Source organism: Amphiura filiformis, chromosome 5 (genome assembly GCF_039555335.1).
Source record: "Amphiura filiformis chromosome 5, Afil_fr2py, whole genome shotgun sequence".
NCBI classification, from domain to species: Eukaryota; Metazoa; Echinodermata; class Ophiuroidea; order Amphilepidida; family Amphiuridae; genus Amphiura; species Amphiura filiformis.
The window spans coordinates 14,972,958-14,989,572 of NC_092632.1; the positions used below are offsets into that span (position 1 = coordinate 14,972,958).

Consider the following 16,615-nt stretch of genomic DNA (forward strand, 5'->3'; position numbering starts at 1 on the left):
GCTATTCCAATTGAAATCCATGCACCCTATAGAAGACATGACCTTAATCTTCCAGAATGTGAATTTCCAATGGGGTTACCTGAATGGGTTGCTGCGTGGAAGATCATGTCTTTCATATGGCGTGTATGGATTTCCAACTGGAATATAATCCAATCTGCGCACCCACACCAACTATGTCAGGGACATGGGGTGTAATTTTACTTGTTCAGCAAATTATTCAGATGCCGTCACAACCTCATTAGTTCTTTTTATCAAGAACCTATTTCTGTACTTATGCAGTATATCTGCTTGATCTCAAAGATGTACACCGTATACAAGCAGTATCCATAGGCGGGACAAGGATGGTAAGTACAGACCACTTTATAGTGATATAACCATTTCAGTCAAAATAAACACACAAACACTCAAAACAGTTGTATTCTTTATAAGCTCAATCCATAATGCATTTTTATTTCCCAGAAATACCATATACATGTACACTTCAAATCCCATATTTGCAAGCCCAGATGATCAATAACAGGGTTGTTTTGTGTTTTTAAGGAATGCCTAGCAAATGGTTAGCAGCATGCAATGTAAAAAACATCGCCCTCTATAGGGCAAACTAGGAGAATGCACAGCATACTCTCCAATAATTAGTCAACTAATTATTACAGGTAACACATCAGATTAAGCATTTAATCTTTTTTTCTCTTTTCTTCAAAATATTTTTTGATGAATTGTATGTAAATGTTCTGATTGTTTTTATATACATATTTGTCTACATCAATTTTTTGGCCTATATGCCCACCATATTCAAGATATCTATATTACAAGAACATGAGCGATTTTCTGGGTTCACAGAACAAATCATTTTCAACCACTAGTCATGGTTACATTATATATTCTGACCTCTAAAAACATAACCACAAAAAAAATAATCAAAATATCCCAATGGGATAGAGGTACAAGTTCATTAGCAAATTTCTGTGTAAACAAGAATGGGAACCATGTCAGAGTGGTTGAGAATGATTCTAGTTTACAGTATTTCATAGTAAATGCAATTTCAACATGTACTCATTTTAAAATTTGGTACATATTCATTTTTTTTAAAGTTTACAGGCGTATTAAATACATTTTTTTGCTATTGACCAACTATGAAAAATATTCACAAGGCATAACCACATATTTTTTTACCAATGTGTTGACAAAACTGTTGCTATAAGCTTATTTTTTCTTCAAACGCACTGTACAGAAACGAACAACCATACAGAATGGTTGTTTTGCTACAAAATGACAATGAAATTAATGAACGTTATAACACACAGCACCAAAAAAAGTTTGTAAGAAAACGGAAGCAACAAAAATGCTATATCGATAAAAGAAAAAAAAGTAAGACAAAACCTTGTGGTTTTTGATGCTGGTAAGTGCTGCACTAATTATGTATCCATGGTTAATTGAATATGCAAATGTAATTGCTGATTATTCATCAATTCTGATGAGTCTATGACCCATTAGATGAGATAGCTTCAACAAAAATTGGAATCTTTATCAAATAACACGATTAGTGCAACACACAACAATCAATGGTGTGACCTTGTAATTACCATTAACGAACATTTGAAGGTACCTTCAAATAAATATTAGGATAAGAAAAAAGAAACAATGATTGTCATCCCCAAAACCACCTGAGCTAAAAATTATGCAAGTCAATTCAGATGAATATCTGCATAAAAGATCTGAAACTTTCATTTGCCCCAAACTATGTGATCACTTCTTCAGTAATTCTGACATACATGCTTGCTATAAGTTGATTTTTTCTTCAAACGCACTGTACAGAAACAAACAACCATAAAGCAAGTGTATTTCAGTATTCAGTTTGGGCAAAATAATCCAAAATTGTATTGACTTTGAGCATATTCAATTTGATTTCATATATCGAAATTGACAAAGAAAATTGTGAAGTTCATGACAAGCTCTGACCATATTTGGTAAGTAATGAATATGCATGTTTTATAAGCAGCAGGTGTTATGTCATCAGCTGAATGCAAGAATGCTGTAAGTGCATAGTAATAACAGAGCACTTATGACCTTCTTCTACTCAGCTGATGAATTGTGTAATTCTACCATGTTCAGTATTTCATTTCTCAGACTTAGTACACTTCCACACACATTTTGTTGGTTACATATCCTTTTAAATAGCAAATAGCAAAGCATTTAGTTGATGTTGAAAAACTACAAAGATGTTAAAGAACCTCTGAATTCTACTGATTTCTAGCATAATATTGCCCCTGAAGATAAAACTACTGAAAAGGAAGGGGAAATTACTAATTGATTTTGAGCCTGAATGTGTTCTTTGTGTACAAGCATATGTACACATCAAGAAATTGCACCCTCAGTAGCATACATGTATGCCACATTCCCCATAACTATTTTTTTCTTCTTTTAAGTAGAGATTGCATTCATAGTTGTGGATAAACAAGTTATCCTTCAGCCTGTTAAAAATATCCTTTTTCTTCTATACTAAACATTTAATATACCTTAATCACAAAGGTTGCATTTTAGTCAAATGACAAATAAAATAAAGCAGTCATTCTGTGTATACTAGAGGCTGGACTTTAAACCAAGTATTACTAGTTCACAATAAATCACTTTCATTCACTGAATCTCTTCAGAGGGCAGCATTTGCATGGCAACGTTTATACAATTGAATTCCGGGTAAATGAATCAAGCTGAAAAAGGCCTGTAGAAAATTGCACCGTGTACACAAGTGTTTGTTTTTGTTTGTTTGTTACATTCACACATTGTTAAGTTTCCATAACAACAAAATGATTCTGAAAGTGATCTATTGTGAACAAATTATAACACTTCAACTCCCCCTTTTTAATTAGTTTTGATGGAGTTGTAAATATGTTACTGGATAAATACAAATCTTCTTTTGTTTAGAAATCAACATTTGGATCTCTAAAATGATCTTGTAGCCAATTTCTACATCAAAAATACTTGCCAATTGTACAAACTGAAAATATATATATATTATATAAACATTGGTTTTAGTCTGCCTATTGTTTTTTTCACAACACATTGTTCAACAATATGAATGATCAGTTTAAAACTGAATAAAATAAAAAATAACTTGAGCAAATGACCAGCATGTAATAATAATTGTCTCAATTTCTCTGCTTAAAGTATGGCACACGACCTGCACTGCCTGTAATGGCTACTTATATCTTGCACAAAAGAAATATTCTAAACTTGCAGAATTATTCAAAACAATTCACAATGTGAAACTGTCCGCATTAAAATGACTTTCAAATGCAACATTGTGATCCTTACACCGTAAAATTAGGAACAAAAATTATTTCAATTCAAAAGGAAAATCACATGACTTTTACTCATTTCAATGAATCATGATTATAGTTGTTAAATATATTTTCTTTTAACTGTGTAATAATGGATTCAATACATGTGTACAATTTTACACAAAATCCTTCATATGTACAAATTGCAATGGATAAGCCCATTTGTTGATTTTCAAAACAAAAATTTTGTCATTTCAAAATTTGCATGATTATTTCAGCAGTTGACCAAAAAATTTGTAACAAAATCTGTACAAATTTTCATTCAATTTCATTCATTAATTTTTTGTAAAATTTATCTAACTGAATTAATTCATATTCCTGTAACTTTGAAAATCAATAACGTATACATTGTAGTTTATCTGCCACATTTTTTTCCAGTAGACAGTGCAGGCTATCTGGCACTCTTTAAAATCAAGTTTCAGCATAATATAAATTAAATCACAACATATCATAATATTAGAATAACAAATGTGGTGCATTTTCCCAATGCACATTCATTTTTGAGAACTATAAAAAAGTCAAATCAAATGCAATGCTTGAATGCACTGCATTTAACTGACATTTCTATGCATTATTTAAGAGAAACTACACCACACAAACAAAAGATATAAAAAATAAATAAAATAAATACAAATATGTTCAAATCAATGAAGCAAAATTAAAGTTAACATTCATTGCTTCTGTTTGCTTGCCTTGCTTTGGCTGCTGAGCCAGCTATCCCACCCCATTTCAAACTAACCAATGATAACCTACAACAGGAACTTTCGGAGTTGATCATTCGAGATATGAGTGTATATTTTGTGCAGAACAGACCCTAATTCCCAAAGCACTGAAAAAAAAAGCAATTTCTATTCGGAAAGTTTATTCAAAGCATCCAAAAAACCTGACTGAATAAGAGAGGTAGTGTACCCTTCCTTGTTTGAACGAGCTTGTTTTGAAAACTTTGCTGAAAGCAATAACCTCAAAAAGTTCACTGCCTAAGACTGTGGATAAGTAGCATATTCCCGATACAAAAATACTTTTTTATTTGAAAAATGTCAAAGGCAAAATTCTCAACTGTTTACTGAAAACAAAATGCACAGAGAGTAACAATATATTTTTTTTCTTGAGGTGTTTCAGCATTTTGTTAGTGTTTTGTAAGAAAAAATGATACGAGAGGTAGTGAAAAATACTGGACAATTTTAAACTTTGAACAGAAAATGCACCAGTGCTGTAGGAATTCTCTTTGCTACAATAAATTATGCTAAGCTTTCAAACACTATATAAATTCATATCTCGGTAATAATAAAATTGCAACTTGATATAATTTCAGAACTGGTTAATAATTAGTTAACTTTTATTCACATGCACCATGAATTCTCCTTCATCTTGACTTCCCCATCAATCAAAAAACATTTTTATAAATAAAATAAACACTCTGAATACCCATCTTTTAAACCAATTTTTGAGCTACATAATCATATGATTATGTACACATGGACATCGTTGTTGGGCAGCTAAATATGTTACCTCAATAAGGTAGGTATAACATAACTTAGATTTTTTTTTAATTAAAAACAATTAATTTTGTGAGTTGCTTTTTCTGTTTTTCAGCAAGTTGCCATCTTATTTTGTAATAACAATAAGCATGATCAAAAATCCCCATAAATATTGAATAAAAAACAAAATTATGAGATGCTGGTATTACATGAACTCAAAGTTGAAATAATTATTAAATAACAAAATATGGTAAAAGAGTTAGCAGCTTTGAGCTTATAACGTTGCACACAGGACAAAACATGTAAGACATATAGTTTTGTACTATTTTTTTACATACAGGTATAGTAGTACTAAATGGGTACAAAGCTTGCTGGCATTTTATTAAAAAATTATTTGTTCTGTGAAAAACAAAATAGAATAGGCATGCTTGCAAATTTTAGACTGCAACCTCTTTTGAACACTACTGAGGCAAAGTTAAAGAGATCACAGTATTTTTTTCCACGCACTATTATAACAGGTCTATAATCAATTCTGGAAATTGTGCAACAAAATATAATAAGTCCACTGTGCATCAAAATAACATTTTGATTTTCTATTTGGCAAAAAATGATGTAGCAAAATTCAGTATAATATGAGTTGATTGTGACAATTTTATTCTGAATATTTTGTTACAAGAAAAAGACTACAACTTCCACATTACATCAAATAATTATTGCCAAGTTTAAACATATGCTGCAAAATCTGTATCACAAAGTTTTCACCCTTGTTTTTAATGAGAGAAATTGAATTTGGAATCCCCTTGTATCCCAAAGCAGTGAACAAGAGACACTGTACTTCAATGCACATTGGACAAATTATGAAGTTATGCTCATAGCAAAACATGGGGATGAATAAAAAATTGCCAAGAAAGTGAAAGCAATTGACCAACTTTCTTTTCAAAGCATTGGTTATTATTATTATTACCTGAGCCAGAAAGCTAATATTACAACAATACTTGGCAAACTTATTCTGTTAACTTTATGCTTAAAAATTGCATTTGGCCGATAGCAAAATCAACAAAACAATTGCAAAAATGCTGCTGCCTGCCACATTTGTAATATATTTTGTCATTTTCAGTTTGATTTTTTTTTTCTCAAAATATGGTTGGTTATTGAACTGCTAAATAGGGTCAAAAAGTTTCCTAAACATGGATAATATGTGCAACGACGACAAATCTTTTTTGTGGATAGGAGAGTAGTATAGATGGGTAATTATACTGCTAGTCTAGAACATATATATTTTACATAAGGCACATTTCAGTCAAAAAATCACCACCTAAGTCTGTAGGGCCCATCGTCTCTCTTCAATGTTTTCTCTCCCAAACAGTTGCAAAGTAGGAAAAGACAACAAAGAATACCGTCTTAGATGGACGTCCCTGGAACAAGGTATTGGGTTCAAGCCAATAACATCAGTCACTAGACCTTTAATAAATCCACAGTGTTGAAAAGGCATACAGTACATGTATTTAGTCCATTCTGTTGATGTCTCTTGCCTTCTTTCAGTTAGTACCACTCTGTATGGTTAAATTGCTACCAAATCATGGGTCTTCAAAATAGTCTATAGAAAGTGTTCCTCTATTTGATGCATTTCCAATACACAGCAACATGATGCAGTCTTTAGACGCTAATACCTTGTCCAACTGAGATGAGATTAATAAACCACTCAAAGACTTCTTTGGAATACCTGAAATGATATTAAAAAGACAAGAAATTTTGATTTAATTACAAAATTTTACTTCCCTTATGTATAGAAATATAAACCAATATTAGTGTTTAATTAACTACATTATATATAATATTTATTTCCTTTGGACATTAATGTAATTCAAAGTCATTTCTATATGTGCATTGGCCTATATCAAATGAATGATTGCACACACAAAATGCAAACATTCCCCAACCCAAGAATTATAGTACGCAACATGTTCAATACCAGGTAGTTGTTCACATGCAAAGGATTGAGCTATGCTTGACTGCCCATCAATGGGTCCCACCATAGCACAACAGAACCGTCGCACCATTATCTTTTATCCAAACTTAGTGACCTCTGAAACTGTCTGTGTGTACTTGGTGGTACTCTCCATGCATGTACAAAGCAAATACAGTAACTTACTGATAGCAATGATAATTACATGGAAAAAATTGTGTGAAGTGAAGCTGATAAAAATTCTAGGTCATGAGGTTAACAAGTTTTGCTTTGTGTTATAATCATCACCTGACTTCTGTTTTGATTAAAACACATGAAACAGACCTTTGGTCCCCTTTCAGTTCTCATACATGTTATATTATCATGTTTTTTAATCAGATATGATAGCGCACACAAAACAAAAATGTCATCAAGAAATAAATGTGCCATTTTGTCACCGATTGCATATAGAGGGGCAAAATGAATATCCAATTCCACACTGTACAATGCAAACAATGTGGTAGACTGTACAAGTCAATATTCAAGTTTACATAATCCTGTAAGTTAACACCTAGCTATGGATTCACCAACACTATTGTATTACAAACTATCAAAATGAAATACATATCTCATTATATAAGACTACACTATAAACCAAAATGATCCAATGTCCAATGGCACAGTTCTACAACCCCAATTTTGATATAGCACCAAATTTGACCTCATGTAGTGAAGGATGAGTGTTTGTATCTAATGCATGCAAAGGTCAATTCATGCATTTACAGGCATAATGGGGGTTAAAGAACTATGTCCTGACAGATGAGTATGAGATCCTAGTCCTAGTGGCTTTGTGTATTACATGTATCATACACTGGGTGGGGATTTCCCATTTTATCTTTAGCAAACAATACCAACAATTGAACAAACAATTATATTGTGTATATTACAGGCTGGATAGACTAATAAAAAAGTTAGCTATTTATGCAACCTTTGTGAAACATTTTGTAATTTTGATTTTCAATCCCTTCTTACCTTTATCAGTGTACAATATCGTCTGGTGTGTAATATTGCCCCTCCTTGAGGTAGTCCCGTAATCTCCTAGGCAACGGGAGCTCATCTATGTGGTCCAGTCGTACCTGTCGCCTGATAACAAAGCGGCACATGTGTTGCAGGGAGCGTGCCTTCTGGAAGCGGGAGATGGGGAACAGGAGCTGCACGGGTGCTGGCGGGAAGCCGGGCACTCGGGGACGCAGGAAGTAGAGGAATCGGCCGTTGCGCGAGTGTTGCATAGCCTCTTCGATAAATTCCACGATGGAAGAGCTGCCGTGGGAGGAGGGTTGTGACCAGAAACTAAATTTACCTGTGTAGAGTAAATGGAAAAATAAGAAAAAAATGTAAGAATTGAATCAAGTTACCAAAACATTTATGAGCAGAATGGTCTGTGCCAGATTGCCATTAGCTACTCAGTACCAAACACATTGTGGTGACATTCCTTTTTATGCTTTCACACTTATGAATAGATGAATCTCTTTTCTGTAATTTTCTGCTTTTACATGTACCGGTATCTCAACAGTTTCAAGCTATTTTTTTTTTTGGAGAATCTTTCTTCATCATCCACTAGTAACCTTTATTGAACATCTACAACTGACTTGATCATATCTCTACATAGTTCCCCAGTCACTTCAGATTTAACCCCAGCATACATTACACATATCAACAGGTCCCGAGTCTACACCATCCACTTACCATTATGATGTTCAATACGAGTATGATGGGTTGAGCCCTGTGCTCTAAAACTGAGTGAGAGGATATGTCTGTCATCTGAGGAATCTCTTACTAGGAAGGATCCATCGGGCATGTTCTCCAGTCGCATCTCAGCGTCGTCCCAACTCATAGGACCCCAGTACCAACCATACTGTAGAGGGTAGAAATCAATAAGGAAAATTAATTTTTCATGTTTCATTCATATACTAAAAAGGTCAAAGTCACCATTATATGACTAATATCACTTGTATTAAGCACTTAATTAAATCATTCAAACCCACCCTAGTGTTTCACATGACATAACAACAATCAAGTCCAATACTTTTGCCCATTTTGTGAATAAATTTGTCACATCCTGTTTATAGTCTGTCATAATATGACTGACAGCTTTGTGGCTGAAGCCATGATCATGACGATGACTGTGCACCAAATTATCAAGTCATAATGTACTTTCTAACACATGCCATATTCTCCGAGGGCAGCCGTCTGGCCCACTTTAGTTGTCTCGTACATTTATTGCATCATAATGGGTTACGACATGCCGACAAATAGCATGTAGCTATAAAAACAAGCTGCTGTACCAGCTTTTTTTATTCTTACATGTTCCTATCCAGCACCTGTGAATGTGTTAAATGGCAATTACTACATGATGTGCATTCTTTTGAAATGGGGAGGCAATGCAGGCCATGTCATGTGATAATTCAATAATCTACTGTATCACGAAGCAATACAAACTTTTACTATAAATCTAGTTGACACTTCACCCAAACTGACAAGAAAGAAATGGTCTAAATATGAAACAAGTTGCTAATTTGGAGCTATATACACCTTCAACTTTAGCTATAAGTAATCAGTACACAGTGCATCATATTCCAGGAAGGATATACAAATGCATGACTTCCAGTTGAGAATCATTGCTGTAGCTTATGCTTAACACTAACCTCGCTAATTCTGCGAAGACTGGTTGCGAACTCCCCTCTTGTTTTCTCTAGTTCTTCTCTTGATTGAGGCCTAGCAATAGTACCGTTTAACATCACACCATTTGTATCTGTAAAGGCAAACATGGCATATATTTAGAATACTTGCTACACACAGCCATATCAATACAACAGATATATAGGATTGAAACTAGGAAAACCATGTTCATATCCTGGTTTATAAGGCACATGTATCGTGACTTAGCTATCTACATGTATGTGTCACTACCGTATGTACGTACCACATCATGAAGCTTGTTACTAAAAATATTACAAGAGATTTAAATCTTGCCTCAACTACATATTAAAGAAAATTGTAGTATGACAAAATGCAGCGTGTCATGGTATAATTTCAGTCCATATGAGTCATTAGCAATTACCAGAAGCCAACAAGTAATTAATTATTACCAATTAAGGTGACAACCTAGCACTTGCTTATAGGAGATAACAACATTCTTAGTCTCAGTTTTGTTTGCAGTTTTTTTCTTCTATATATCTACATAAAATATAGCACTTAATACTATCTCTTGATTGAAGTTAAATTTCATGATATAAAGTTGTTTTGTCAAAAGTTATACTATATACATGTACATATCTGACATGTATAAGAGCAAGCTTTCAAACATGAATAAGCAGATCTACATTGTGTCAATGGCTTAAGAGTTATTTTTCATACATGATTCAGTATTACTAGATCTTGTAAGCATGAATTAATATTATATGGCCAATTTAATTTTTGTGGTACATATATTGATATTCTAAACAGTGATTTATCACAGGACTGACTTCGTGTATAAATTGTCCCTTTACATTGTTATTAAATTACAAAGTCATGAAAACTGAGTAGAACCAGAACAAACCTGGAGCTATGCATGAATAGCTTTGTTACTAGTAATACACAAGTTCATGGTTTTGGAGAGGTCTATTGTGATCAAGGTCGCTTGTTATTTATTTGTGGTTGGTAATTTTCATGGCAGTTCTTTAAAAAATACACGAGAAATTATTGTCTTATAAACATGTAAAATGATCTGCTTCGCTGATATTTCAAAACAAAAGGATCTTTGCTCATTACAAATAACTTTGTGCACAGCTAAAGAGTCATTTGAACTTTAACAAATGTATATAATTTAGTTTAGTTTATAGGGCAAATTCCTGTTAAGTGTTTCAGGAAGTGAAAAACCAGAAAAATCAGGAAGAGCAGTTTCATTCTGGGCTACTGGTAAAAAGGTTAGCAAAATAATACTGGCTATTTGCTTTTTCAAAGTTCATGTTATATAAACTTGCTTTTCTCTCCCCTTTTAATAAATTAGACAAATACTTATTTTTATTATAATGTATCTGTGATTTGTACAGAAGTTAATATACATATCAAAATGTACTTGTTGCTACATGTTGGGCTTTATATTGTATTACAGTACCGCTTAACAAAGAATGTATTTTCACTTTTTTCCAAAATGTCTTGTCACCTTTTGAAGCAAGTAAGCAGCTGAATGTTGTCCAAAAATGTTTTAAGTCTCATCATTACAAAACTTAAAATTTTTCCTTCATGAACAATTGAAAATGATTTCCTTCATTATTAAAATTAAAATACAGGGGAAAGAAGAATTACGCATCACACACACTATTTTGTCAAAGGCTGATGAGAATTAATCACGTAACATTGTGTGTGATCTGCTCCAGTACATTTCTTGCCAGGTTTTTTTCCCTGTATCAAATTTTTAATCAATAACATAACACATAACTTACAAAAAATTAACAACCTAATGCTTATTAATTTTAATAGTACAACAGATATTTCCATTGAGATCGCACTAGAATTGACTGAATTTAGGTATTTCCCTAGATCTTATGTTGGCATTGAAGCAGATCACATTACATATTTTGTTGTTTTACATGTCCCATTGAATCTGTACTATTCTCCATTGTTAATACTACTTCCTGGTGTCATGAGATAGACAAAAAAGTAGCAAAACAGACGTGACTTGCAATGTGCTACATTATTTAGTTGTATTAACAAATGGAAAATGAATACAAACAAGGGCGTTTCAGTTATGACTGGGATACATACCTGGTGCCCTAGTTGGTGGATTGGGCTGCATTTGTCTTACTACATAGGATGAATGAGGCCTTGGTGCCGTAGCAAATATGTTCGCCCCTCTCGTCGGTGGGACATCGGGTAGTGGCCTATCAGGAAACCCAAGCGTTGAATGTCGTTTTCTTCCCCTTGGCATTCTGAAAAAACTTGATAGTCTATTTTTTACAGAGCCTCCTCTTTGTTTCCTTAGAGGAGAATGGTGGTCTCTCATTGGTTGCCTTGGTAAAGACCTACTCCTCATCTCATTTTTCTGTTTCATGTCTTTAAAGAAGTCCTCGCCTAGTACATCCTCTAAGCGCACATGTGTGGGTTCAGTGTCGCTATCATCGTCCGAAAAATTCTGCTCAAAATTCATGAGCATTCTTGAAATATTATTCTCATCAGGCAAGTTGCCCGGATTTCTTTGCTCTCTAGGAGGGAGAGGGGTGGACTATCGGGGCCCCCATCCGCTCCCATACTTTCTGCATAATCAGCCGCAGCATCAATTTGTTGCGCTTCTACCATGTACCTTGGCTTTGTACTTCTGTCTACAGCTGGGGGCATCCCATTGGCTCCCCCATTGAAGTCCATCGCATCCTGGTGGCCAGAATGCGCTGAATGAGATGAGTGTGAGGAGAGAGTTGAATGATTTGAATGTATTGAGTGGGCTGAGTGTGTAGAACTACTACTACTGCTACTGCGAAGGCCAAAGCTTTTAATGTCATCTTGTGACTTCCTTTTACAAGTATCAAGATCTGTTTCCATACTACTATGTGATGTTGGAGAGTGGTTTACTAATTGACTCTCCTGTAGCAACATCACTTCTGTAAATTCTTCTTTCCCTGGACTGATTGATTTTTGGCTTAGTCTGTCCTCGGGACTCTTTTTTCTGTCCTCTTTTGTTTCATGGCTCAACACAATATCTTTAAGATCTAATGCATCATCAGGAAAACTGTGTCTTCTAAGTACTTCTGCTATGTGAGGAGTTCTTGATTTTCTAATCGCAATGTTTTGAGTCTGTTTCAATTTCTGTTGCCATAGTAATTATCAGAGGTTCCATGTTCCCGGAGCCGCGAGAAATTTTGCAATTGTCCTCGTCGGACCCACTCATAGATTTTGAAGAGTCTGTCAAAAGCTCGCCTTGAATGGCTATGATGGCATCATCTTTGCCATTTACCAATGTGTCCGATTCTGTATACGTATGAGCCTCCAAGTAAACACCGGCATCATCGTCCCCATCATCCTCATCCTCGTCTGATGGGGTTTTTGGTTTCATTTCACTAATTAACTGATCCTGTTTGATAGTAATACCTTCTGGTGATTCCTGATCAGGCATTTTGTATGACACACAATAAGCTTTTAAATCACCATGATAATCATATTCATCATCAGTTTCTTCATCTTCAGCGGATTTCATTTCTTGTTTCGTCGAAATGATTACAGGTTCACATGTCACAGTTTGAATTTGTAATGCTCCTAATTCATCAGCATGATACAACTGAGGAACAGACCTAGTTTTGGGCCGTGCCCCTTGCTTTTCAAAATCTGAGTAGTCCCTGTTAAGATCCAGAATCAAATTTTGAATTTCTTCTTCTGGCGATAATTTCTTTTCTGATGCTCTGTTAGCATTTTCGTCCATATCCACACAGTGCCTAAGCTGTGGGTCCCCTTTAACAAGTTGTGGAATAGGTATTTCATCACAGATGTCCTTATGGCCTATTCCATTACGATGTGCACGGGCGTAAAGTAAACTTGGCATTTCAGGCTCTAAATCTTCTGTTTTGACAAGAGGCGCGATTCGTGGTCTGAAAGGCACTGCAGTTGCATGGCAGTTCTTTTTTGCCACGGTTAGATCGCGGCTTCGGCTAACAGTATGACCCACATAGGATCGACCTCTCTCTCTTTCTGAGTCTCTTGATTGACTAGCAACACATACATGATTCCTGCCGGTGGGAGTTGGCGATTCACTACGACTTCTCCTAGTCCCACGCCTAGTCAATGACCTGCGCATTTTGCGAAAGAAGCCCACATGAGGCTGGGCCTGCGGCCCTTGCACCGAAGTGCCATTTTGTACTCGATTAGCCATCATCAAATAGTAGTTAACAGCATGTCTTATTTAGTACCTGAAAAGATAAACAAATAAATAAAAAATGAGTTAAAACATGAATATCAATCAGCAATTTGAACATGTGACAAGACTTGATCCAACCAGTTATGAAATGCCACATTACCAGCATAAAAGACAGCAAAAACAATCAAATAAGAAAATTGGCAATGTTGTAAAGTAGTATTTCACTTTTTTAATCAATCAACTATATTAGGGGCACAAGGCTTCCTAAAAAGGGGAGCTGATTAATGATGATAGTAACTCAATTCTCTCCTTTGGCATGGTAGGATACAATGTATTTCATATTTTCTAATTACCATAAAATCATCAACATCATAATCTTCAACTTTAATTTTGACACAAAAAAAATATGTTACTCTTCATAAGAAGAACAAAACTCAGGCTTCACTGAAATAGAATCACATGATCAGGTTGGCTTTGTCTGAATAAATACATTAAACATACAATCCTAATTGTGATACATGATGACCTACATACAATGTACAAGTTGACACAAGTTGACTCAACCACTTATGAAAGCAAACTACATTCAAAAGTGTTTACAAAATACATAAAAATATGCGACAAATAAATAAATACAAAACAAATTTACAAACAATGCAAGACAACAAACAAAAACTAAAGTTGGGTAGTTCAACAATGATCCATTTCAAATGATGCACCTCTAGAATTGGTTTCAAGTTCATCGTCTAACAATGAACACGCTTATTAAAGTCAACATGTAAATGAAATTAGTAAAAGTGCATCAAGCCTTGGTAACAATACACAATGAAACCACATGTTCATGCATGCCAGCAATGGCATAGCATGGCCTTTAAACAATATGGCCGCCCCCATGTGCCAACATGAGACGTAAAATTATAGGGTAGGACACAGGTTAAAATTTACCTCAATTTTGGTAGAAATATTACAAAAAAACCACCTCTCTTGAAAAATACATCTCCTTAGATAGATCTGGCAACTATCAACATGTGAACATTCTTAGTAGGTATCCATAGGAATGGGGATTTAAAGATGGCGTCGCCCATGACAAGTTGATACTAGTTACACAAGCTACTGATGAAGTGAGTCAAAAGTAAAAGGCACAACACACAACACAAGTGACATAAAAGGTGGCAAATACTCTTCATTGTATCTTTTCAATACTCAAAATACAAGAAAAGTATTTGCTGTACACAAGTTTTCAGGATTCTTAATGTTTTACAAGACAAAATGGCCGCTATGTACATGTATACAATACATGGTACATGCATGTATTTCAATGGAGGTTTGACGGGTAAGACGAATCCCTGCGAAAAAACGGCGCAAGGTTTCCCATTTTAGAGACATACAAGACAACAAATAATAAGTAAAAACAATAATATCGCATTTGGATATTGTGTATTCCATGTTTTGTTGATATGTGTCAACACAATAGGGGATCACCCAGTATGTTGTAGCACAAGCAACAATAACAATCACTACACTGCACCAATAAAACCAGTTTCGCAAAATATTTCAACAATATTAGCACAAAATAATATATTTCTTACTGTAAAAATAACATATCCAGTCAAAAACACAAATCTTACCATGTATTTTTGGCGAAATTCTGCCCTATTCCGAGCTGCGTTTCACGTGCACAAAAACCCAGGCGAGTCAGGCAGTGTAATAATTAACATGTTCTAACATGACACACACACGACTCGCAGTACTACGGACGAGCAATGGCGGCTCGTTTTTATCGAATATGGCAGAACTTTACAATATATTCAACAAATATACATATAATACTTACATTGATGAAAAAAAAAAAAAAAAATTAGGCCTACAAGAGGCATTTAAAGGCGCATAAACAAACCAAAACAGTCGAAATTCGTCAATGCACCAAGCACAGGACAGGCTCAGATCGAGCAATCTGACGAACCGATATACAATTTTATCCCGTCGAAAACATCACAACACAGACACTAACGAGCTAAAATAACCTTTAACGACAATGATAAATATCTAAATAATATATTTATATATCATGCAAACTTACAAAGATAGTGTGAAAGAGTGAAATTTGGCTGCATTTCCGGAGTTGTTGCGAATCTTCCTCTTGCTGTAGGTAGACATCTTGTCGATGAACTTCCTGATTCTAAAACTTGCAAGTGTTGCCGGCTTCATCCAAGTAAAATCACTTACAGAAAAGCTTTTACAATCCTACACATTATAATTAACTCGAGCCTAGGTTTAGGATTTTTCTGCCAGTCCGTTTCGACGAACTTTAACAGATACTGATCTTCGCAAAAATAATAACAATCAAAAATATCACATCTCAGAAATCTTCTTAAAACATGTCCCAACAATGTTGAAGGTCCGACTTTCAAAGTCAAAGTGTGAATGAACGAGTTTGATGGTCAGGTTTTCCTCTATTGTGTTAACTAATTGACTTTGTGTATTTTGCAACAAAAACCTCTGTAAATAAAGAATTTTCCTTGTTAGTTTCAAAGGGTTTTTTAATATCAAACTTTTTTTTCTATTGTTTTGTTCCACTTTCTAAACATCAAGAATGAAGAAGTTTTTACAAAATAATGGTGATGATAAAAAAAATATAAAAAATAACATAAACAAAACAAAACAAAATTAATTTATTTGATTTTGTTTAATGAAATTTATCATCTGTCTCATGGTGAAAACTTGTTGAACTTTCTTCTTCTTCTTCTTCTTTTAAGAATGATAAAAAGAGTATTAGGCCCTATATTTAAAAGTTTTCAGTACTATCAAGATCATCATTTGAACAAAAGAACAGAAAAAGAAAAAAAACAACACACCAAAACAAAAATAACTTCAAAGTGACTGTGGTGCGCTTAAACTCACTGGTTCAAACTTTTAAACAGGTGAACAATCACCTCGCGGCCGGCAAAGGAACAACAAATTCTAAAAA

The 16,615-nt window shown here is 34.4% G+C and overlaps 1 protein-coding gene across 2 annotated transcripts; it reads right to left on the bottom strand.

The window, feature by feature from the left end:
* Positions 1 to 413: 413 nt before the first annotated feature.
* LOC140152704 (suppressor of cytokine signaling 7-like) lies at positions 414 to 15,890 on the bottom strand. 2 transcript variants are annotated; one of them, XM_072175166.1, is made up of 6 exons: positions 15,728 to 15,867; positions 11,571 to 13,699; positions 9,467 to 9,573; positions 8,508 to 8,676; positions 7,794 to 8,121; positions 414 to 6,539 (listed from the first exon to the last, which is right to left on the bottom strand). In XM_072175166.1, exons 2-5 carry the CDS (start codon positions 11,956 to 11,958, stop codon positions 7,799 to 7,801), a joined length of 987 nt encoding a protein of 328 aa, XP_072031267.1. In that variant the 5' UTR covers positions 11,959 to 13,699; positions 15,728 to 15,867; the 3' UTR covers positions 414 to 6,539; positions 7,794 to 7,798. The 2 variants fall into 2 exon arrangements, with proteins under 2 accessions (XP_072031267.1, XP_072031266.1); XM_072175165.1 differs by lacking the exons at positions 414 to 6,539; positions 7,794 to 8,121; positions 8,508 to 8,676; positions 9,467 to 9,573 and having other exon boundaries at positions 11,958 to 13,699; positions 15,728 to 15,890.
* Positions 15,891 to 16,615: the final 725 nt, after the last annotated feature.

Coding starts and splice junctions, on each gene's coding strand:
- LOC140152704 (XM_072175165.1), bottom strand. CDS start 13,665: ATGATGGCTAATCGAGTACAAAATGGCACTTCGGTGCAAGGGCCGCAG.